The sequence below is a fragment of the Oncorhynchus kisutch genome, linkage group LG14 (assembly GCF_002021735.2).
Source record: "Oncorhynchus kisutch isolate 150728-3 linkage group LG14, Okis_V2, whole genome shotgun sequence".
NCBI classification, from domain to species: Eukaryota; Metazoa; Chordata; class Actinopteri; order Salmoniformes; family Salmonidae; genus Oncorhynchus; species Oncorhynchus kisutch.
In genome coordinates this window covers 53,731,781-53,756,459 of record NC_034187.2, presented here as the reverse complement: position 1 = coordinate 53,756,459, position 24,679 = coordinate 53,731,781, and the positions used below count along the sequence as shown (strand labels likewise).

The window sequence follows — 24,679 nt, the reverse complement described above, 5'->3', positions numbered from 1 at the left end:
TTTAAATGACATATCTATGGAAACGCTTAAATATAATTATTTGCCTGTAATTGATAAAAATCTAGTCTATACAGTTTGCTTAAAATGTCTTGGTCATGCGTAATAGTATAATTGCACATTTACAGTCCAACTTAACGCATTCGATTTAATAAACGGGATTGTGTTATCTATTCAAATGTTTCCTTTTGGCTTAAAACTCTAACCCTCTTTTTGCCCTTATTTAGCAGCCCTCTTGATTCCTCACCTCCCGCCCTCACACCCCTCCTCAAACTTCCGTCCATGTCTCTGTGTGACTCATACAAAAAACTCCTGCGTCGCTACTCCCAACTAACTCACTCATCAGTCTACCTTCAGCTCGTCTTTATCCATCCTCCTGTTGCCCGCTATAACCCCTTGTCCAAACGTAACTCCAATTCTCTGCAACCCGGACACCCTTTACAACAAGGTCATCATGCTTTGGAAATCTCGAACGAAGACTGAGCCCTACTGTCAGGTAACAAATGATTAGGCTATGCTTGAATTGATAAAAGTTTATAAAATGGCTAATGAATTTTGAAAAAAAATTTCTCTCATGCTATTACTGATCGGGCTAGATAGGGCTTACAATGAATATATATATATTTTTAAATAGTTTTTGTAAAGTGGCAAGAACTAGTGACAGAACTTGTTTGATGTTATAATGGTTTTACGGATCGATATTGCAAATGTTAACAGTTTTCCAATTTGGGTGAATGAAATGGTATAGATAACATTCACTCATTGTCATGGTGAGCACAATCAAATTATTCAAAATTATGTAAATATATTTCAAAAACACTTTAAAAGTTGTTTTGTGTTATCTGTATCTCACAAAGTTGAGCGAGGTGGATAGCGTGCGTAATGCTTTGATTACGCGGCAGTTTAAACAGAAGGCTGGATATTGATTCATATAGACTAATAGGCTATTTGATGCATACTCTGTGCCAAAATCAGGGGACGAGACCTCTCATTTGGCGTTTAAAACAGGAGGCAAATAATATGGGATGTCTGGTTAGTTTAATAACTTCGAATCTAAAAAGAAAGTAAAGGTAGGAAAATGATCAAACATACATGTGGGGAAATGTATGATTGTCTGAATGAATATCTCTTTAAGAAAACTGGACCCCCAACCCCCACCCCTCCCCTCTTCTGTTGAGCGCGTTCGGAAAACCTATAAGTAGCGCATGCATGGAGAAAATTTAGGACACTTTCTGACAGAAGCATCCGTAACAGCACGTGGTTGAGGATTGAGTCATTTGTAAAAGCAAGAAGAAGAAAAGCTTTAGCTATTTCCTGTATGGATCTTGTTGACACATGAAAGTATCTTGGATTATAACTATTTGGTGACACGGACAAGACATCCATATCCTAGACCGTGAATTTGGGTAACCAGAAGAGATGTTAGTCCACACATATTCGGCTATGGTGAGTCCTTGTAAATTCAATACTACGCGCTAGTCTGCAGACCAGGTTAGGTCCGATATGGTCTTGTCATTTTCCATTTCTACAACTTTGTCTTGACTCGAGTGGGCACAGATATGTGACGTTAACTTCGCACTAGCGGCGCCGCTTTTGTCATTGTCAGCTGTCCGGATAGATCGGCTGTATGCGGAATGTCGGACCGCATCAAAGTGTCCGTCGAAATATGAATTTAAAGAGAGCCGAGTAAAACCAGAATGGCACTTTGAGATGGTAGTAATACTTTTGTAAAAGTACCATTGCGTGTTGCTGTGGTGAGCATAGTGAAAATTGAAACTACTAAAGGGGTGTGACATGTATAAGGCATACATATTCAGATGGTAACCTATATATTAGTCTAGTGGTTATTGGTTTTATGTTGGCATTTATTATTTTATACATATTTTAAATGAACTTTTTTCTTTGCTTTTAAATCCCCCATTGTTAGTTTCTAATAATGGACATTGTTCCAACAAAACAAAATCGATCGGAGGGACCCAGCTTTAGAAAAATCGATTTTAACCAGGAAGTGCATGCATATGTGAAGACTACAGGACAGTTGGAGAATATTGTAAAATGATTGCATTGATGATAGTATGTTAATACAATATTACATGATGACTCCCAAATTAATTCAGACAAAATGGCTAAAGTTATGTTTAGGCTATATTGCTTTACATTTAACTTGAACATATTTGCAATATGTTATAAGTTCCTGTAGTCATAAATGTGTTCACATATTTTATAATATTGAGTATTGTATTTCCTGGGGCAACATGATGCTATTGCGCATTAGATACCTGTCCTTTGTTCTGTTGGGGTTCTCAGTGGCCATGACCTTTGACACTGTCATGCAGCGATGCCAGAGGCACCTGCTGCCTGTCTGGCATGCAAATCAAACACCTTGAGTTATTTTGACATTTTATAATTAAATAGTTGAATTTTAAGCTACATTTGTATTTTTTTTGTGTGGTCAAGACAGACTAAGTTTTGTACAGATCTATATGCTCTATCGAACTGATTTAAAATAATTGTATTTCTATGATTTCAATTTCATTGCAGTTCAGTTAATCACAATCAATAACGAATTGTAATGTGCTTATGATAACGCTTAGGCTACTATTTATAGTTTTGCAAAGATGAGGTGATTTTTAAAAATACATTTAATTATAGGCCTGACATTTGGTGCAGTAAATTGATGCATTTGCATGTAATCGAAAAATAGTTTGATTTAGAAGCCTAAATTACTTTTTTTGTATTTAATGCACAGGACCGCGCGGACGGACTGACCGGTTCCTCGCCCAGCGGGCGACTGTCCCAACTCTCCTCGCTGAACCAGGCAGCTTACTCCTCGGCTCCACCGCTCTGCCACACACCGGCCTCTGACTTCCAACCTCCGTACTTCCCCCCTCCATACCCACAGTCTTCGCTCTCATACTCACAGAGCCAGGACTCTGCATACTCTCACTTATCGGACCCCTACACCTCCATCAACTCCATCCATCAGCATCAGCAAGCGGCATGGCACTCGCAGAGGTCGCGAGCGGACGAGGGGGGGCTATTGTCACAGTCACACCGGGCTTTAAGCCTCGACCACCGTCGGGAGTACCCCGGTGTACCCCGGCTTCTCCACGGACTTGGGGAGGGTGCCGCAGCGCTAGGGGACGGGCCTCTTGGAATGCACATTGGACATCACGGACTGGAGGACATGCAGGTGGGTTTATTTGTGCGTGGACCTTTTTATTATTCCTTCTCCCGTTCACAAACACTATATTGGTCGTGCGTAAAAGTCACCTTCCAGCGCATAGCCTAACCCATGCACCCATTATGTAGATATTGCTGCATTAGTTTACAATTTATTTTGTGGAAGAATCTATAGGAACTAGTGAATAATTGTGTGTATGGCAAGGATTCTCTTTTCTTTTGTTACTGTGACAGTCTTCTTTTGATGCGTATTTTGCACACTAGCTTTTTTCTCCCAAAGGCTCCACCTTAGAAAAATACCTAATTGTAAATGCAGTTCATATAAGATTTGGTGAAAAATTGCATATTTACCAACTGTTACACTAATACTTGTTTCGAAGTGGCCACCTGTCAAATGAAATGAACTTGCTCTTCGCCCTGATCTTATTGTGAGAGTATACGCACAGTTTAAACACTTTATTTAGAGACCAATGGCATCTTTTTCCCGGTGGCAGTGTAAATAGGCTAGAGACTTGTCTAAGTGGTGATGATTGCGTTGATGGATACATGTAGGCCTAATCATGTTAAATGGAATTGGTCCACTAATTGCAGGGGCTCGCTTGTCTCGTTAGCTTAAAAATTATATTAGTTCAACCTAATCCCCAAAGTGTTGTTATGTTAAATATAGCGGGCAGAGATCAAACAAATATATCTGAAAGCAACTATCATTTACATTCTTAGACCTTGAAAATATTTTAGTGATATGTTTAACTATATTAGCCTATTTTGTGGACGCAGTTCTTAAATAGATTATTTGGAAAATCTATTTCTTTCAGGTAAATTGAAATAGACATGGATATTGGAAATATTAATAAAATAGTACGATATCAATAAAATAATAGGCGCATTTATACTATTACCTCATATAACTAATTTGTTTCTGATTTCAATGACATATTGACAATGTATTAATTGCAGCGGGAAAATTAACAAAATTGATGCTAATCTCCTGAAAAATGTACATAATAATATGAAATATTATAAGTTGTAATTATTTCCTTCCTGAATAGTTTTGTTGTTCTTAATGTGTCTAAATTCAAGCCTGATTTATTAGGCCTATAGTCTATCCTCTAACACACGAAGCAAGTCAACATTTCGTTGGTGCCTTTAGCCGGTATCCATTGAAGTCATGGGGAGAAGTGTTGAACATATTATGGTATGCATGCAATTTTAGCAAGAAGAATAGTTTAAACGTTGCTATGGATTTATTGAGTAGTCAACCACACACAAGCAGGTGCAGATTCAGACGCATTTGTTCAAAGCATCCTGCAATCTCTGACACAATTCGGCGCAACCAATTTGATTCCCGTGGTCATTAATACAAAGAAACACTTACTCAAGCGGAAGGCATGGAGTCATCCAGAGCATGTTTGTGTTAAACGCTCTCTCTTGACGGAACCTTCTATTTGATTAATGGATTAAATTCGCAAGTTTGAGCCCCATATAAATCCGAGACGAAGAGCATCTCTCTCTGCAGATGTTTTTTCTAACACTCCTCATTGACGCATGTAGAATAACATAGAAATACCCCACAAATGGCAAACACTTCAACGTTTAAAATGTTGAAATGTTTGTTGAATTTGTTATAGCGAATTAAATTGGTCACTTTATTTTTGAAGTTTAATGATTACCCCCCCCTCAATAAAGTTTATTTGCTGAAAAGACAAGTAGGCCTGATCCATCCATATAAAAATATGTAGGCTTAAGATAGATAATTACATGAAGATTTAGTAACTTGAAAATTGGGCACAATGATTACATTTTTGAAAATGTCCGACGTCCATGAATTCACATCTGAAAAGGAGTGCGGTCGCAGGGTTCATCTCATGAAGGCTAATTGATTAGCCCCTTTTGTCATTTAAGTGAAAAACATACCTTACTTAGGCTATAGTTTTTTATTTGCAACATTTAATGTAAAAAAAATACACACAACATAAAATGTGTAAAAGAGACATGGAATTGACAAAGTGATGATCATGCCAATAGCCCGCTCTCAACTCACAGACACAAAATGTCAGTTCTTTGTCTAGGTTTTCATAGAGTGAAGACCATGTTAAGCAGGGCCAACTTTTGTCTTCTTCTTTGTTCTCTGACCACACAACATTGTGTATTTGCACAGCCAATTTCAAGAAATAGTAAATTCTGTTTACTGCTTTTTCTTCCACCCCGTTCATAGAGATCACAGACACTGTAAGTGTATTAACTTGGCCTTGAATAAAAGCGTCTGCTAAGTCTCATACACTGCATTATGATAAGGGCCCCACAATAACCACCTCAACATAGAATTAACCCCGGCTTCTCGGCCCTCTTCTGAGTCTAGTTTCCAACACGGATGCCCTAACAAACCACAATACTCTAGCAAATCTGCCAATCAACTGTTATAATTTTCTTACACTGTGACAAGAGCTAAATTATAGATTGCACTTGGCCCAGACTGGTTTTGAATTGGCTGGTGGGGGTAGTGAATAAATGATCCTGACTGGCCACTGTATCTACCCAACACAGGGAATGGAGGAGGGATCAGCCTTGGGCATCCTGGACCACTCCGTCATTAAGAAAGGTAAGGGAGGCAGAGCTCTCTCTGTGTGTGTGTGTGTGTGCGCACCCTTCCCTATAAACACCAACCACCCCTCCAGCATATATATATATATATACACACCACACACACACACACACACACACACACACACACCACACACACACACTATAAATAATTCTGTTTTGCTATTTCATTTGAAGTCAAAAAGTTCTCTAATACTCGGCTGCAGACTTCACCCTAAAGGCAGTCATTCTTAATGAACTGTTCATGGTCATATGAGAGGAAGAGGGAGAGAGCGAGAGCAGGATTAGAGCAAGGAGGAGAGAAGAGAAGTGGGGCAAGGAAAAGGGAGGGGAAAGAAGTGATAAAAGAGGAGTTCTGGAGAAATTCACAGCCGTGTGATCACTCTAATATTACCAATAGTAAGAACTAGGATTTTTCACAAGACACAGGGGCACGATTAACCAATTCAAGTTGAATTCCATACAGCTTGAAATACTTAAATTCCAAATCCGCTTTAGTGACTACACCGGAGACATGACATCTATGCATGAGCGATGCTTAACATTTTGCAAACAACACTCATTTTCAAGAGGAATGACTATCATTCCAGTGATTTGCCGAGGTTGAGAGTGTATCAATTACAGTGCGTACTCATGGCCACGGATTTAAGTGCATAGAACAAACTCAAAGCCTACATGAATAAGCGGATCTGAGAGAGCGAGCGAAACAGAACACAGAGAGAGACACACACACACAGAGACCTTAAAGACCTCTACACTGCACCGCGGCCGGGCCTGGCTGGCTCTGAATGGGGGATAGAGAGAGCTCCCTTCTGTCCGGGAATCTGTGCCGCACAGTGGGGCGTCGCAAAGAGACGCACGCCGCCCACGGAGAGAGAGTGGAGAGAAAACATCACAGCGGCAGCTCTAGCACAGCTGACAGTAGGCACAGAGATAACTCCGCAACAGTATAGCTAGTCACTGGGAGGATGCACTGAGCCAAAGGGATCAGGGGGGAATAGATGCAGAACCCCCCCCCCCCCCCCCACACACACACACACACACGGGGGCAGGAGAGGATACTAAGATACCATAGACACACAGTAATGCACACTCATACATAATAACACACACACACGCGCTCACCTAGGGAAAGGGTTAATTCAATCCTCTCAGTTCAGCCTATAGGAGCCACACACTCTTTAGATCCCAGCCCACAGTCCTGGCATGAAAAGACGTGTGATTAGTGGGCTACATCAGCTAATTTCAAGAAAACAAATTAACGGTTTAAAAGATGATGTAACTTTCTTTTTTTTTTTTACATCGACATAAATCATTATTAGGAACTGAATGGCTGTTTTAAATTGTAATAATTTTTCAGAATTATCCTCTCAAGTAACTGCAAATATTACCATGATGCCTAGATTTTAACAGTTCAAATGCGTTCTCAGCCACAATTCTATGATTGGCATTCATATGGTAGTACTGCTTTGTCCCCAGTTTCTCCCAGTTTTTAAACCTGCAAAGAGGCAACTTAAATTCTAGCAACATTCAATACTTGAGAATGAAGGTCTTTAAGCTTAGCAGTCAGAGAAAAGTGACTGTGAAAGTAGTGAGGCGTGAATAAGATCTAAATGAGATGTGTTACTTAAAGAAACAGGGAACCCACCTGCTGTGACCAAAACAACAACAGCAATAGTGGTGCCAGAATTAGAGCTGTCAACACATGGGAAAACGTGCCACTGGATGTATTATCCATGTAATAAACGCATTACTTGTATATTGGAAAGGATTGTGGAAATATGATTTTTATTCACCTAAACTCTTTCTCCCTTCCTCAATACCCATCTTTCTCTATCATCTCTCTTCCTATCTTGCCACCCCACCCTCTTTTCCACCCTCTCTCTCACCTTTACACACTTTCTCTCTCTCTCTCTCTCTCTCTGTCTCTCTCTGTCTCTCTCTCTCTTCTCTCTTCTCTCTTCTCTCTCCACAGTTCCCATCCCCTCCAAGCTGAACGGCTCGTCCCTGTCGGCTCTCCACCTCAGTAAGGATGGTCTAGGGATGGGTTCTGTGTCCAACCCGGGGGAGGTGTTCTGCTCCGTCCCCGGCCGCCTCTCCCTCCTCAGCTCTACCTCCAAGTACAAGGTCACCGTGGGGGAGGTGCAGCGACGGCTGGCCCCGCCCGAGTGCCTCAACGCTTCCCTGTTGGGCGGAGTCCTGCGCAGGTGAGAGGGTCGGAGTTTGGAGTAAGGGGTTCAGTGGAGAGAGACACGGCTTCAAGGCTTCACACATGATTGTAAATCAAATAAGACAATTCTGAACAACAGATGTATTCATGTATTCTGGACAATAGAACACAATATTTGTCACCCCTTGATTGCTTAATGTATCCAGTGGCAAATGTTCCGCCACAGAGAATGTAATAATGCATATATTTTAAGACATTTTCAATTCCTCCCCCCAAAATATGCAATGAACCACATTTCCTGCTCAGTGTTCATACATTAGATTACAATAGTGCATATTTCAAATCATTGTCCTTCTATGAAGTGCTTTGGCACCCATATCTAACAAAAAATGGAACGCAAAAGCAAAGGACCAAATGAAACCATCAAGTGGCAGCAGTACTAGACTATGGCCATGGAGTTCTGTGTGAAAGCAGCCCAGACAGACAGACCTAGGAGTGGGCAGCCACAGCCAAGGACAAGGCTCAGCAGTTTGTTACGTGGCCACACAGACAGGTCTTAAGCTGGTCTCTCTGGCTCCTCTCTCCTCCCTCAGGGCAAAGTCAAAGAATGGTGGGCGCTGTCTGAGAGAGCGTCTGGAGAAGATTGGGCTCAATCTCCCCGCTGGGCGGCGCAAGGCAGCCAACGTCACCCTCCTGACGGCTCTAGTGGAGGGTAAGAGGTCCACAGTAACTTGTACACATACTGACAGACACTCCTGGGTGAACACAGCTCTCTAGGTAGAGGGCATATTCCCCAGTTATCGCTTAGTCAAATCTCGATTCAAATCTACTGCCACTGTAATTAACTGTTCAACCAAAATGTATTTGCACAATTAAATTGAATGAAAATTGGTAATAAATAGTAACATAAAAGACCATGCAGTACCATAAACCAACGGTAAATCCAAACAAGAGCACCACGTAAAAAAACGGAGCTTTGCCTTATTTCCTGCCGAACCTCCACATTGACATCCGGCCATTCACTAGTCTTCTCTATCTCTTCCAGGTGAGGCAGTCCACCTGGCCCGTGACTTTGGGTATGTGTGCGAGACGGAGTTCCCTGCCAGAGCGACAGCAGAGTATCTGTGTCGGCAGAGTGACCCCGAGCAGCTTCCCACACGACGCAGTATGCTGCTGGCCACCAAGTGAGTGTCTCGTGATCCCTGTCTGGGCCTAATACAATCTTACAGTAGATACAGTCTCACTAATACTGAACCATCTCAAGTGTTGCATATACATACAGATATACAGTGGGGCAAAAAAGTATTTAGTCAGCCACCAATTGTGCAAGTTCTCCCACTTAAAAAGATGAGAGAGGCCTGTAATTTTCATCATAGGTACACTTCAACTATGACAGACAACATGTGAGAAAAACAATCCAGAAAATCACATTGTAGGATTTTTAATGAATTTATTTGCAAATTATGGTGGAAAATAAGTATTTGGTCACCTACAAACAAGCAAGATTTCTGGCTCTCACAGACCTGTAACTTCTTCTTTAAGAGGCTCCTCTGTCCTCCACTCGTTACCTGTATTAATGGCACCTGTTTGAACTTGTTATCAGTATAAAAGACACCTGTCCACAACCTCAAACAGTCACACTCCAAACTCCACTATGGCCAAGACCAAAGAGCTGTCAAAGGACACCAGAAACAAAATTGTAGACCTGCACCAGGCTGGGAAGACTGAATCTGCAATAGGTAAGCAGCTTGGTTTGAAGAAATCAACTGTGGGAGCAATTATTAGGAAATGGAAGACATACAAGACCACTGATAATCTCCCTCGATCTGGGGCTCCACACAAGATCTCACCCCGTGGGGTCAAAATGATCACAAGACATCACAACCATACGGGGGGACCTAGTGAATGACCTGCAGAGAGCTGGGACCAAAGTAACAAAGCCTACCATCAGTAACATACTACGCCGCCAGGGACTCAAATCCTGCAGTGCCAGACGTGTCCCCCTGCTTAAGCCAGTACATGTCCAGGCCTGTCTGAAGTTTGCTAGAGAGTATTTGGATGATCCAGAAGAAGATTGGGAGAATGTCATATGGTCAGATGAAACCAAAATATAACTTTTTGGTAAAAACTCAACACGTCGTGTTTGGAGGACAAAGAATGCCGATTTGCATCCAAAGAACACCATACCTACTGTGAAGCATGGGGATGGAAACATCATGCTTTGGGGCTGTTTTTCTGCAAAGGGACCAGGATGACTGATCCGTGTAAAGGAAAGAATGAATGGGGCCATGTATCGTGAGATTTTGAGTGAAAACCTCCTTCCATCAGCAAGGGCGTTGAAGATGAAACGTGGCTGGGTCTTTCAGCATGACAATGATCCCTAACACACCGCCCGGGCAACAAAGGAGTGGCTTCGTAAGAAGCATTTCAAGGTCCTGGAGTGCCCTAGCCAGTCTCCAGATATCAACCCCATAGAAAATCTTTGGAGGGAGTTGAAAGTCCGTGTTGCCCAGCAACAGCCCCAAAACATCACTGCTCTAGAGGAGATCTGCATGGAGGAATGGGCCAAAATACCAGCAACAGTGTGTGAAAACCTTGTGAAGACTTACAGAAAACATTTGACCTCTGTCATTGCCAACAAAGGGTATATAACAAAGTATTGAGAAACTTTTGTTATTGACCAATAATCCACCATAATTTGTAAATTAATTAATAAAAAATCCTACAATGTGATTTTCTGGATTTTTTTTCTCATTTTGTCTGTCATAGTTGAAGTGTACCTATGATGAAAAGTACAGGCCTCTCGTCTTTTTAAGTGGGAGAACTTGGTGGCTGACTAAATACTTTTTGCCCCACTGTACATAGTGTGCGTGAAGGGCAGACGCCAACAAAAAAATATTTTGGGCTTAAGTGAAGTAGACGAAGCTATTTGGGAAATATGTGTATAGTTTTAATGAGTGTGATGATCGTCCCATTACATTGTCAAACGTTGACCTGAAAATGTTTGACGTTGGCATTGAAAAATTCTAACCCTTCTCTAACTTTTTCTCCTCAGGGAGATCTGCAAGGAGTTTGTGGACCTGATGTCCCAGGACCGCTCTCCTCTGGGGGCGAGCCGTCCCAACCCCTGTCTGGAGCACGGGGTCCAGAGCAACCTCACCCACTTCAGCCTACTCACCCACGGCTTCGGCACCCCCGCTATCTGCGCCGCCCTCTCCGCCTTCCAGAGCTACCTGGTGGAGGCCATCAAAATGCTGGACAAGGACCAGGGGGGTGGCAAGGGGCACCACGAGAAGGAGATGAAGCACCGCAAATAGGTGGGACGCCTTCTGACGAGATTGGAGATTTGATGGACTGACTGATTTCCATATTCCATCCTTTCTTAGCCTCCTTTAAGAGGACAAAGACATATTTCTTCCCCAAATTCTTCCTGCGGCCCAATCCCTCACAGGGAAGGGCATGGTGATGTTTGTGCTGTATATGTGTCGGCCACTTCACTCAAAGACGCATGGACTTCTTCTGGGCTGCTGGTTTTCTAGGCAGTGTCCATTCCTAACTGCCAATGACATTTTCTGAATGAGTTCTGACTTCATGTCCCTGTATGTCTGTCTGACTGTCAAGATGATACCCCAACCGGCATTCATTGGAATGCCCTCTACTTGCCGTAGAGATACGACTATTTATCTCTATGCTTACTTCCCTTCAAAGTCTGTTTGACTCTCTGGACTTGGACCCACTTTGAAAATATCCAGGACAGCCAACTTTCTTAGTTTTGCTCATTCCTCATCTGGACATTGGATACCGTCCAACTCCACCCCATAGGATGGGCAGTTTGTGTACTACGATTCTATGTGGGTGCTGCTGGGTAATTGAGTTCTTTGGGGGTGGGGGTGGGGGCATGGTGTCACAGGCAGCTATGGGATTTTTTTTGGTGAAGGGGAGGGTAGGTGTGGGTAAATTAAGAAAAAAAACACATCATTTTGTACTTACTGTGTATGTTTAATATTAATGTTATTACTGTTATTATTGTATTACGGCATAAATGTAATATATTATTAAAGAATAACTGATGCAGACTGTCTGGGTATCATGTTTTATCATTCACTGTCGATAATGGTGGAAGGATGCTTTTCAAGGTTAATTCTAATACCTACAAACCACTGGCCATGAATTAGATCCTTCAAAATATGAATGGTTTAAGTACAATTTCAGGTGAATTCTTAAAATGTTTTTATCTCAAAAATAATGTCTTAAGATGTACAATTAAAAATATTTACTAAAACGTCTTTGATAGAGAAAATATGTTGCTAATTTAAAAAAATAAGCAATTCACCACTTATGATTAACCATAGACACACTACCCACCTCCCTTTCTCACATACACAAATTAATAATTACTGATGCGAACGTGCACCCCAGGGGCCACAAATTCAGAGAGCCCATTTACGGCAGAGCGATGAAGTGAAAACGATCCCTCACCATCACAGCGGTAACTGTCACCGTGCCAGGCAGTCGCCAGCCCCACCGTTACCTGGGAGACCACCGCGACACCAGTGCACAACACCGCACCTCAGCTTCCGTCCCTCTCCCCCATCTGTTAAACTACCTCTTATCTGCTTGTTCTCTACACCTCCTTACCTGCCCCCTCCCTCCACATTACCCCAAGTATCAATTCCCCCATCCTATCTCACTGTGACCTCCCCCTCCCTATATCTGACACTCAGCAGGGTTGTTCTCCATCTCTCTGTGCCTCCAGGCAAACATATGCTGCTCTTCCCATCAGATTCCGGTGTGTTTGGGAGAGGAGGGATTGTTTAATGTTTATTAATCACCTGTCTGCGGTATAGGAAGAGAGAGAGGAGTTGGAGACACACTGGCTTGGTATTCACTATTCCAGCTGTAGAGAGGTTACATTTTTCCTGAATGTAGAGGTAAATTAGGATTGTAAGTGATGTGACAGCTAGGTAAATGAGTTTATATATGCTATGTATTTAACAAACATAACGCTTCAATACACTGTGCGCGCAATACAAGCATAATATTTGGTACTTAACTGGTGTGCCAAGTCTTTTGAAATGACCCACATGTTACTGAGGTACATCACTTAAAATAGCAATAAACAAAAACCCATATTATATGGCTTTTCGCTTTCACTCATGGTTGACTATGCACGTACACAACACATACAGAGGCACACAGAAGACAAGACAGACTGCAGAGTACACAGCCAGAAGGCTGTTCTCTTTATAGGGGACACAGAGGAACGCACCACGAGGACAAAGATATCTCAACGGTGTGTCACGTTTTATTGGAACAAAAAGAGCAAAGGTCTAGGGTACAGAAGGAAAAATGTGGGCATTAGGGGTAAGCAGTGAGCTTAGGAACTTGGCGCCGGAGCAAGGAGCTTGGCGCCCACGGGCATAAGCTTCTCCAAGTCATGGATGCCTTCCGTGTCAATCAAACGGACGGTGAAGGAGGGCAGGTTGAGGATGAAGCGCTTGTTCAGCTGGAGGAGACAGAGAGAGGAGAGTTAGATCACGAGTCTTTTCATGCCAATGCACGGAGCAGCACTAGAATATAGGAGAAAACAAAGCTATGTTCCTGTTATAGGTGATATCACTTCATTGAACAGTTCTCGCTAAATGTAGTTTTCCTAAATTAGAGACGTCTCAATTTGATCAATTCAAGTAACTTGCACCCGACTGCTGTGTGGGAAATGATTCAACTACAACGTGCATCACAACAATATCTCCAAACGTGATGAACTTTAAACCAACTAATGAGGTGGTGATGAAGCACACCGCGTGTCATTCAGTTCGCTCCAAAAGAACTCACCTCCTCAACGCACTTCTTCAGTAGGTCCACGGCTTCATCGCGAGTCAGATCTGAAGCACGAGAGAGATTCGAGAGCGGGAGACGGGAATAAAAAGAGAGCAATATGACTCACTGCACATCCCGATCAAGTTTAACTTCAATACAAGAACTCTTCAATCATTTACTATTTCAATTCTGTTAAGTGTAGAGAGAGCGCGAAGAACACAGCCAAAGGAGCAGGGGAAACAGACAAGAGGTTAAGAACAGGAGGAGGCAAAAAGAGGAGATGGAGGGCAATAAAATAGAGGAATAGTAAAAAGACAGGATGGAGAACGAGGGATCCCACCTGGTCTGTAGTAGCGGTCGAGGATAGACAGGGTGAGGTAGGCTCCGTAGCCGTGGGCAGCGAAGGGGGCCTTGGCCAGAGCAGACAGGTGATCCATGTAGTAGAGCCCTGGGCCGTCCGTCTCATCAAACCCAGCCAGCAATAGGTTCACATGGTACGGAGTCTGGCGAGAGAGGCATTGGTCAGCGAAGGTGTGGAAAGCAATTGTGATTATTATCGCGACATTATGGTATTATCGCGATATGAAGACATTATCGTGTGATGACAATGTTCTCATGATGGAGATGTAAGGAAGGACGATGAACTAAATGATCACACACACACGATACAGTTCTTCGCCCACATCCGAACAACAAGGTCCAGTTTTCCATTCCTTCGTTATGACCGCCCAAGGCTGATGCTCCGACAGCGACCAATAGTCAGTACCATAGAGACTAATCGATTTAATATCACACGCCAACGATTTCTCTCTATGGTCAGCACATTAAACTATCATTGCAATAAGCTGGGTGAAAGACACTGAAGCGGCAGCTTATGATTAAGACCGCAACAGAAGGCAAATAAAATGTTGTTTCTTTTCAGCTCGCTCAAAAGTCGCTGCTCCCAAGTTAACAAAATAGGAGATTAAACAACAACAGCGGTGCAAAAGTGTGGGGAGGGGTGTGAAACTGCCGTGACATGGAGGGGGGTTAGGTGGTTTGGGTGTTGGAGAGGACGGGGGGGAGGACGGGGGGTCATGGTGTCACCAGCCGTATGACATCTGCTGGGAGGTGGCACCCCCGCTGCTCCCTCCATCACCCCCCCCCCCTCCACTCCCGCCTTCACCCTGGAGTAACGCCAAGGCTCATTAAAAACTTCTGTAGTCTCTCTCCTTCCCTCTCCCTTAAATTACTTATTTTATCCTTCTAGCCACTCCGTTTCAATGAGCTCTTTTACACGCTCGCAATACTCCTCTTTCGCCATCCTCCCTCCTTGCTATAATCCCTCTAATCAGGACAAATTGAAGTTTCAGAAACCAGTCATGGTGTGAAACTAGTCATTCGACAATTGTAGAGTTTCCGTTTAAAAGGAGTCAAACCTACCGATGCTATGAAGTGAATGCTAAAAATCAGCAGCTAAGCGTTGCACATGAACCCAGTCCTAGAATAGAGAGAGACAGTGGATGTCTAATGTGACATCTCCTGAGCTGCAGTAACCTGCTGTAATCTGAACACCTGCCCCAAGTATCAATGTGTGTTAGACACTTCTACCAGGGGAAAGAAAGGCCGACTTGCCATGCTCCCTGTGGAGAGGGGTTGTGTGTGTGTCTCGCCAGGCCATGCCTGAACCCATTGGTGTACCACGGAACACCCCAGTGGCATCACCCCCACCCACCCGAGCGACACCGGTCTCACAGGTTACAACGTAACAATACAGCACAGGAGATGGCATCAAAATAACCCTTCCTCCCCGTGTCACCTCAGAGGGCACCAACAACCGGGCAGCAGGCTCCTTAAATCCTGCACCAGACCTCACGCCAAGTCAAACACACAACACATACATGTTCAAAAGAACCTCATAAAATACACAGAGATGGTCTGTCTAATATTCATTCAACTAAAAGGATGTACGGTTAGTTCTGGTGATGAAAGAAGTGAACCGTAGTAAATCAACCCAACCCCGCTCACTCTCCCTCTCCTCTTCCACGTGCCAGCCCCCCCCCCCCTCTCCGTGCACCGCTCCACCCCCCCTCTCCGCGCCCTCCCTCTCCGTGCATCGCGTCCCCCCCCCCCCTCTCCGTGCACCGCGGCCACCCTCCCTCCCCGTGCCCGCCCTCCCTCCCCTTGCCCTCCCTCCCTCCCCGTGCACCGCGCCCTCCCTCCCTCTCCCTCTCTGTGCACCCCCTCCCTCCCCCCTCGGCCCCTCTCTGTGCACCCCCTCCCTCCCCCTCTCTGTGCACCATGCCCTCCCTCCCTCCGTGCACTCCCTCCCTCCCCCCTCTCTCTGTGCACCGTGCCCTCCCCCCTCTCTGTGCACCGTGCCCTCCCTCCCTCCCCCCTCTCTGTGCACCGTGCCCTCCCTCCCGTGCCCTCCCTCCCCCCTCTCTGTGCACCGTGCCCTCCCTCCCCCTCTCTCTGTGCACCGTGCCCTCCCTCCCCCTCTCTCTGTGCACCGTGCCCTCCCTCCCCCTCTCTCTCTGTGCACCGTGCCCTCCCTCCCCCTCTCTCTGTGCACCGTGCCCTCCCTCCCCCTCTCTCTGTGCACCGTGCCCTCCCTCCCCCTCTCTCTGTGCACCGTGCCCTCCCTCCCCCTCTCTCTGTGCACCGTGCCCTCCCTCCCCCTCTCTCTGTGCACCGTGCCCTCCCTCCCCCTCTCTCTGTGCACCGTGCCCTCCCTCCCCCTCTCTCTGTGCACCGTGCCCTCCCTCCCCCTCTCTGTGCACCGTGCCCTCCCTCCCCCTCTCTCTGTGCACCGTGCCCTCCCTCCCCCTCTCTCTGTGCACCGTGCCCTCCCTCCCCCTCTCTCTGTGCACCGTGCCCTCCCTCCCCCTCTCTCTGTGCACCGTGCCCTCCCTCCCCCTCTCTCTGTGCACCGTGCCCTCCCTCCCCCTCTCTCTGTGCACCGTGCCCTCCCTCCCCCCTCCCTCTCTGTGCACCGTGCCCTCCCTCCCCCCTCCCTCTCTGTGCACCGTGCCCCCCCTCCCTCTCTGTGCACCGTGCCCTCCCTCCCCCCTCCCTCTCTGTGCACCGTGCCCTCCCTCCCCCCTCCCTCTCTCTGTGCACCGTGCCCTCCCTCCCCCCTCCCTCTCTCTCTGTGCACCGTGCCCTCCCTCCCCCCTCTCTGTGCACCGTGCCCTCCCTCCCCCCTCTCTGTGCACCGTGCCCTCCCTCCCCCCTCTCTGTGCACCGTGCCCTCCCTCCCCCCTTTCTGTGCACCGTGCCCTCCCTCCCCCTCTCTTCCTCCCCGTGCCCCAGGACATGTTCTCTTTATTGGCATTTCTCCTCAATGTGCTGTATTAATTGTTCATCTGTGCTGGAACAGGGGAGTCGTGTGCAATATGGCACTAGTAATTATTTGTGCCCGTGCTGTACTAAAAAAAGAAAACCCCATATGTGACGCTAGCACCACAAACTGTTGCTGTGGACTTCTTGCTAAATCTTTAAATAAGCAAGAAGACTTACTTGTTCTTTTGGATACAACCCAAGAGGCGACATCTGACTGAGGTAATGATTTACAAACCCTGTAAAAGACCACTGCCACTGACATTTGCAGTCCATTTTTACAAATACAGTTTTGAAATACATAATGCAGCTAGTTGATTTCAGGTTTCTTCACAGTTGCTTGCCAGTGTTCTCCATCTTCCCTTCTCTCACACCATCTCTCTGAAGCTTGGCGCTTACTCCTGGGGTTATCAAGAGGCCCAGTTGTTGTTCTGGATCCCTGGTAGGTACCCAGTGCAAGATCACCCCCCCACCCCCACCCCAAGCTCCAACGCTACCACTTATCCCCCGAGGTTTCGAACCACAAGAGACATCCTCTTCGCTTAACAGCGTAGCTCACCTCCATTCAGGTAGACAAGAGAAAAAACATTAAATGCTCAGGAAGGAGTGGAAAACATGTTTATGGAACATATTTGCATGTCCATATATTCTGGGGTGGGTGTGAATTGGGGAGCATAGCTAAAGGAAGGTGTGGGATGTCGACGAGAAATTGCTTTAACCAAAATAAAACCTCAATACTTTTGGGAACCCTGCGAGAACTGCGTACGAAAATATAATATACATAAACAAGGATATTTTCGCCACAGGATTAAAATATATATATATATATATATATATATATGGTATTACTGCCTTTGGGCAAGCATGTATTTCTGAATATTTTCTAATGTTATCCAATATCTAAAGCACATATTGAACCAGCAGCAGCCTAACTAACACAGACGCTCGCTCGCACTCTCTTCTGTGCCGTGTTGACTTCTGGGTCTAGCTCAAAGCCCTCGGGACTGGCCCCCTCTCCCCCCTCCATATCCCACTCCCTCGGCACCCACCTCCTTGTGTCCCACATTCCCTTCTCAGCCTCACTAATTGTTTTTTGTAATTATTTTCATCCTTCTGCTATTGTGACAGGCAGCGGCTGCACTCTTCTTAACATATTAACCTCGTCACAACCAGATGAGATTTAGAGGGACGGATAAGAGGAGACTTGACTTCTGTGTTCCACACACACACACACACACACACTTCACTCCAAGGAGTGGTAGGACAGGGACCCAGTGGGTAGCATTACGTTTCTGCCACAGGTGTTGCGTACCGTTGAGACAAGAGCGACACTTATGCCAATTCACAACATATTGACAAATGTCTCTGGATCAGTCAAAATAGACTCGCTGCCCACATCTCACACTGATATAGTAGAGGAACACAGAGACAAAACGGGTGGAACATGTGTGCTACACTAGCACGTCACGAAAGCAGTAGTTTTTTTTTATCTTTTAAAGTTGCTACACTGGAAGCGGGTCGACATGCCTGTGCCCAATGTTCATCTAAAAACAATGGGAATGACTCATGCTCTGCAAAGGTTAAGTGTCCAGTGTAGGAGGCTCAGACAGAATTCCCACCTGAATGTGTGACAAAGGCTAAGCGGCAAAAGCACAGAGAAACTTAGTGGTAACATAGTAGGCTACACTAGAGAAAATACAAGCATGGGTCCACATTAAATAATGACATTGTCCCACGGTGTCCCTGCTGTAGCTTTACAGCCATGCACAATTACATAGGGGGAAATAGGGTAAGAGTACTTATTAAACCCACTCCCATCTTTGGACTTACATTTTTAAAAAACAAACTTTTTCTCGCTTTTAATGCTTCAACCAATTAATCTGGTTATACCCATAACAATTTTTATTCTAAACCAATCAGAGGTTTTATTATTAAGTTATTGACAGTTGTGCAAGTTCCCGATTTCAAAGCTCCAAAGCAAACTTTGGTGTTGAGGGGACCCTCAGATAACATCTTCAGATATTTTTTTGTACTTTCTCAGATAAGTGATCATACTTTATGGACAATTCATATGCGGATGATGCACATGGTAGCCTATTTCATGGGCATTAATACATTTCTTGCCAATTTAAAATATGGGTTTTTCATGCTAGCAATCGTGACTGCGTGTCACAGTCTCACAGTAGCAACACAACTTGAGCTAAAAAATGAAACATTTCAGCTTACATTATTAAAATGCATTGTCTTATGTGTCTGTTAAACGAACCTTGCATTGTTATTCCCAGATGCCGTTATTGTAAATTTGAGATTGATCTTAGCTGGACTTAAAGAGTAAAGGACATAAAAAGCATTCCCTCTATTTATAATGGAAATAAAGAAATATTGTAGGGCGTCTAATCAAAAAGGCATATTTTGATCAATGGGGAAATAATATGTTAATTGTGTAGATACTCCTCTAAGAACACCAATGGTGCAAACTAGGGATGCACGATATATCGGTGAACATATCGGAATCGGACGATATTAGCTAAAAATGCTAACGTCGGTATCGGCCCGATGTCTAGTTTAACGGCGATGTTAAAAACCGATGTCAAAACTACCGTGCATACCTATATAATGTACGTAATGACGCCACGTCAAATTTGGCGCTACAGGGGCCTCCCGGGTGGCGCAGTGGTTAAGGGCGCTGTACTGCAGCGCCAGCTGTGCCATCAGATTCCCTGGGTTCGCGCCCAGGCTCTGTCGTAACCGGCCGCGACCGGGAAGTCCGTGGGGCGACGCACAATTGGCCTAGGATCGCCCGGGTTAGGGAGGGCTTGGTCGGTAGGGGTGTCCTTGTCTCATCGCGCACCAGCGACTCCTGTGGCGGGCTGGGCGCAGTGTGCGCTAACCAAGGTGGCCAGGTGCACGGTGTTTCCTCCGGCGCATTGGTGTGGCTGGCTTCCGGGTTGGATGCGCACTGTGTTAAGAAGCAGTGCGGCTGGTTGGGTTGTGTATCGGAGGACGCATGACTTTAAACCTTCGTCTCTCCCGAGCACGTACGGGAGTTGTAGCGATGAGACAAGATAGTAGCTACTACAACAATTGGATACAACAAAATTGGGGAGAAAAAGGGGTAAAATAAATAAAATGTTCCACCGCAACTTCTGGGGTAGCTAGCTTTAGCTTGGTACTTAGCTAGCACCAATACAACCAGCCTGAAAACAATGACCAGTAGAACCTGCCGTCATTTTCAATAGTCTTAGCAATGATTTAGGAATCCTGGTGAGTAAGTATTAGCTAGGTTGCCACTTGTTCACCTATTGAAATTGAACTTCATTTCATGAAAATAAATAGCTAGCCAGCTACTTAATACTGTTGCCCAAAGCTACCGTTATAAGCAGCCAGCAAGCTTCATTTGGCTAGTGAAGCTCGACCTGACGGGGGTATGTGTTGTGAAGCTTGCCACACTAAGGATTAGGCACAATAGTGGAATTTGCGGTTTGCCTTCAGTATAAAAGTATGTCATTGACAATTATGCAAAGGAATGCAAGTAGTAGAATTTAACCATACTGTTATTTTGAAGGCTAACCGCAAAGTCCACTGTTGTGGCTAATCCTTATTGTGACTAGCTTCACATAGATGGGTCCGACCACCATTAATCAAATAAGAACTGTCTTATAAATCAGGGTTATTTTAGATGACACCTGAGTTTGAAGGTATGCCTTGAAATACATCCACAGGTACACCTCTAATTGACTCAAATTATGTCAATTAGACTATCAGAAGCTTCTAAAGCCAGGACATCATTTTCTGGACTTTTCCAAGCTGTTTAAAGGCACAGTCAACTTAGTGTATGTAAACTTCTGACCCACTGGAATTGTAATACAGTGAATTATAAGTGAAATAATCTGTCTGCAAATAATTTTTGGGAAAATTACTTGTGTCATGCAAAGTAGATGTCCTAACAGACTGTTGGTTAACAAGACATTTGTGGAGTGGTTGAAAAGCGAGTTTTAATGACTCCAACCTAAGTGTATGTAAACTTCTGACTTCAACTGTATGTTGTGTGGACCTCCCACTTTTACTCGGGATAGCATGCAGTCTATTATGGTGAAATTCACAGCGTGGTGAAAGTGCATGATAATGAGCTTGATGCTCCTTACTAATAAATATCAAGGGTCTTATTCTGGTGACATGATGATCAATGCTTGGCTGTTTGACAAATTAAAATAATCTTGCTTTAATCTTAAATAACCTTATGTAGGCTATCCTACAGGCACTGTATCTGCGAGCTGTTGACTACAGCGCACATGTCAAAACCAGAGTGGGCACATTTGTTATATAGCACAACAGTTTGTGACAAAACCATCGGAAGAATTGAAAATGCGATGGCAACACATTCAAAAAGTTGGAAAGTAATCCCAAAAGTATTTTTTTGTGCACTAAGTCATCACGCACAGCCTGTTATCCACAACAAGTCTGTTTTATGGAAACATCTCTGGTGGGAAAACGTGCATATCGATTTATGCAGACTTTAGAATATTTGCATAGAAACCTGTTGCCAATTGGATGGAATCTTCGCTAGTGTCTGATTTGTTAGGCAAATAATTACCCTGCTTCGAAGGTAGTCTGCAAGGTTCTTGCGTGTGAAGTTGGCTGCCGCTTTTGGACTGAGTTCATAACCTGAAAGACAAGAGAGTCAAACGAAAGGAATGTCCATTACAAGTCACACGTAACCATGGAAACGCCGTAATTAAAATCTAACATCTATATTTTAAATCAAGATTAGAAGCGTAGCGGTGCCATGAATAATAGGGCTACTAGGTCATCTTTAATTTGACACCAGAGAAACACAAGAGAACTTACCGTTTCTCATTTTGTAGAGCTGAATATTCTTCTGGATGTACTCTGCAAACTGCACTGTGTCACCTGCCTCTCCCACACAAAGCAATAGAATCTTGTCACTCAGCTTGAACATCTTGTCTTGGTCTGAGGGCATAGACAAGGTGTTAGTTATTCAAATCACACACACCAGTGATATGTTCAACATGATGCATGGAAATACTAAAGAAAAATACACAATTTCCCTAAAAATGTGTTTGATTACAAATAGCTTTCAGATTTTTTGACAGAGGAAAATATTGCAAGTCATTTTGATAGTAATCTGGGCCTACTTGTGTGTGCACTCCTTGCTGAATTCCACTTTCACAATTCGAATAATCTAACTACCTAGTTGGCTGGCTAACACACTAGCTAGCCTTTTTACCTATCTAACAAGTCTGTAACCCACCGTTTTGAGTTTGTGAACATGCAAGTTAACAAGCTAGGTAGACAGTCCAACGCGATTGTTCCCAACACATTTAGTAGCGTGAACAGTTAAAATCGTGCAAGATAGACAGATAGCTAGCGTTAGGTGAGGACTGAAAGCAGAGATACTGTTCTAACATTTATGCTGGAAGCCACATCAGTTAGCTAAGAGCGTGTGCTTTTCCGATCTCGACTCATTAGCCAATGAGAAAGGAAGCTCGCTAGTTAGCTAACTAACTATTTCGCTCAAACAGCAGATGTTAGCTAGTTAGGCTAGAATGCTTAATTAACACAACCATTCTAACTAGTAAGTTAACATATGACTCAAAACGGAAATGTATGAGACAAATATGTTGGACCTTTTACTAACTTTAAACATTTTATCAATTAGTTCATGGCCAACAAAAGCCGGTTAAATAGCTAGTTGGCTAACTGCAAACGAGCGATGTCATAGTCATAACGTTACCCTGTTTCATCTGAATGATGCTGTTGGCGGCAATATTATCAGCAGCAACCAGGACAAAGTCTTGTCCCTGAATCCCGATCAAATATTCCATACTGTAATTTATAGGTAACAATTTTAAAGAAGTTTGGCCTGAGCAACAACTCAAACTCGTTCGTACACTCAGAGTACGCAGCAAAACTGTAATAATTGGCGCAAGATGTTGACGTCATGATATATGAAGCTTTTCCCCTTCTCATGTGACCCAGGTCTGGTGCCACTGAAAGCCAACTGCAAATCAGAGCCCTCTGCTGAAAATTATTAATGTACCACGGTCTATCTCTGGAATATACAGACTACTTTATTTTAATTGAGGTGGGGTGTTTAATAGCCTTTTCTACTGTGTTATTGACTTGTTAATTGTTTACTCCATGTGTAACTCTTTGTTGTATGCTCACACTGCTATGCTTTATCTTGGCCAGGTCGCAGTTGCAAATGAGAACTTGTTCTCAACTAGCATACCTGGTTAAATACGCTTTTATCCAGAGTGATTTACAGGAGCCATTATGGTTAAGTGCCTTATTCAAGGGCACATCGACAAATGTTCCACCTAGTCAGCCAGGGATTTGAACCAGAGACCTTCCGATTACTGGCCCAACGCTCTTAACCGGTAGGATGCTGCTAGGCTTAACACACACACACACACACACACACACACACACACACACACACACACACACACACACACACACACACACACACACACACACACACACACACACACACACACACACACACACACACACACACACACACACACACACACACACACACACACACACACACTAAAAGCATTTTTGGATAATGCAACGCATCATTTTTTATCATATGCTTTATCTTTTTATTGAGTTTGAAATCAGTTTGCTCTGTTTTTCTGTTCTCTGTTGATTGCTCTTTCAGTTTGTTCTTTCCAACCCTCCAAACCTCCCAACTCTGTAGCTTGTTGAAGGCAGGTTAGAAAATTATCAACAGTCAGGTTAGAAAGCCATAAACACACAATTTGCAAATGGATTTAAACTGTGTGCAGAAATCTCAGCATTACTCATCATTAGTTTTCTGTCTCTCTGGGCTCTGTCAACCTCCAGTTTGAGCTCTCTGAAATGCACCTTTTGTAACATTAGAAATTGCTATGCAGTTGCTCGAGCTTCAACTGTCAGGCACCCTTTGTAGGCTTGTGTATTTTTAACAAGTTATTCATATCTACTTGTCACAATGAGTGAGAGTTATAGATGTAGAGATGTGAGGAGTTTTTTTGTGCACAAGCTACACTCAAACTGGGTGCTAGAGTTATTGATTTACAATTCTGATGTGTTTTGGCAGGCTGACTTTGGAAGCTGGATACTTTATACTCATTTTCATATTTCTCTCTCTCCTCTCCTATTTCACTCTCGGCAGTTGTCGCTGGTTCAGCTTGACTGCTTCGTTAGGGCTCATCATTTGCATTCAGATTAATTATCTAATTACCGACAAATGTCCGGCGGCCACCCCACACTCCGGCTCGTCAGCTCTGAGCCTGTAATTATTTTAATCATTTACTTTCATCTGGAGCGTTCCTGCCATACTCCTGTGTTTAGAGGCCATTCTTAATTACCCTGCCCAGACACTCTTCTCCTCTTTTTGTGAAAAAGGGGGGGAAGGAGGGAGAGAAGGAGGGAGAGAGAGAGAGAGAGAGAGAGAGAGAGAGAGAGCCCAGTGGGGACATGATCCAGGAGCACTGACAGCACAGAGGAAGCTCTCTCAGCTCTTCTGGTTGTTCATCCCCTTCTTCATACTCTCTCTTTCTTTATATCTCTACC

General features: G+C 44.2%; 2 protein-coding genes across 5 annotated transcripts; one reads left to right on the top strand and one right to left on the bottom strand.

The window, feature by feature from the left end:
• Window positions 1-319: 319 nt before the first annotated feature.
• LOC109903123 (transcription factor AP-2-epsilon) lies at window positions 320-12,030 on the top strand. 4 transcript variants are annotated; one of them, XM_031789303.1, is made up of 7 exons: window positions 320-493; window positions 2,747-3,202; window positions 5,725-5,779; window positions 7,757-7,988; window positions 8,545-8,663; window positions 8,997-9,135; window positions 11,007-12,030. In XM_031789303.1, exons 1-7 carry the CDS (start codon window positions 452-454, stop codon window positions 11,266-11,268), a joined length of 1,305 nt encoding a protein of 434 aa, XP_031645163.1. In that variant the 5' UTR covers window positions 320-451; the 3' UTR covers window positions 11,269-12,030. The 4 variants fall into 4 exon arrangements, with proteins under 4 accessions (XP_031645163.1, XP_020355336.2, XP_031645165.1 ...); XM_020499747.2 differs by having other exon boundaries at window positions 321-493; window positions 2,747-3,190; XM_031789305.1 differs by lacking the exon at window positions 320-493 and adding an exon at window positions 1,215-1,443 and having other exon boundaries at window positions 2,747-3,190.
• A 1,206-nt stretch (window positions 12,031-13,236) lies between these two features.
• LOC109903688 (proteasome subunit beta type-2-like) lies at window positions 13,237-23,043 on the bottom strand. The gene is made up of 6 exons (XM_020500551.1): window positions 22,848-23,043; window positions 21,941-22,063; window positions 21,687-21,757; window positions 14,112-14,274; window positions 13,787-13,836; window positions 13,237-13,457 (listed from the first exon to the last, which is right to left on the bottom strand). Exons 1-6 carry the CDS (start codon window positions 22,936-22,938, stop codon window positions 13,329-13,331), a joined length of 627 nt encoding a protein of 208 aa, XP_020356140.1. The 5' UTR covers window positions 22,939-23,043; the 3' UTR covers window positions 13,237-13,328.
• Between the last annotated feature and the right edge of the window lie 1,636 nt (window positions 23,044-24,679).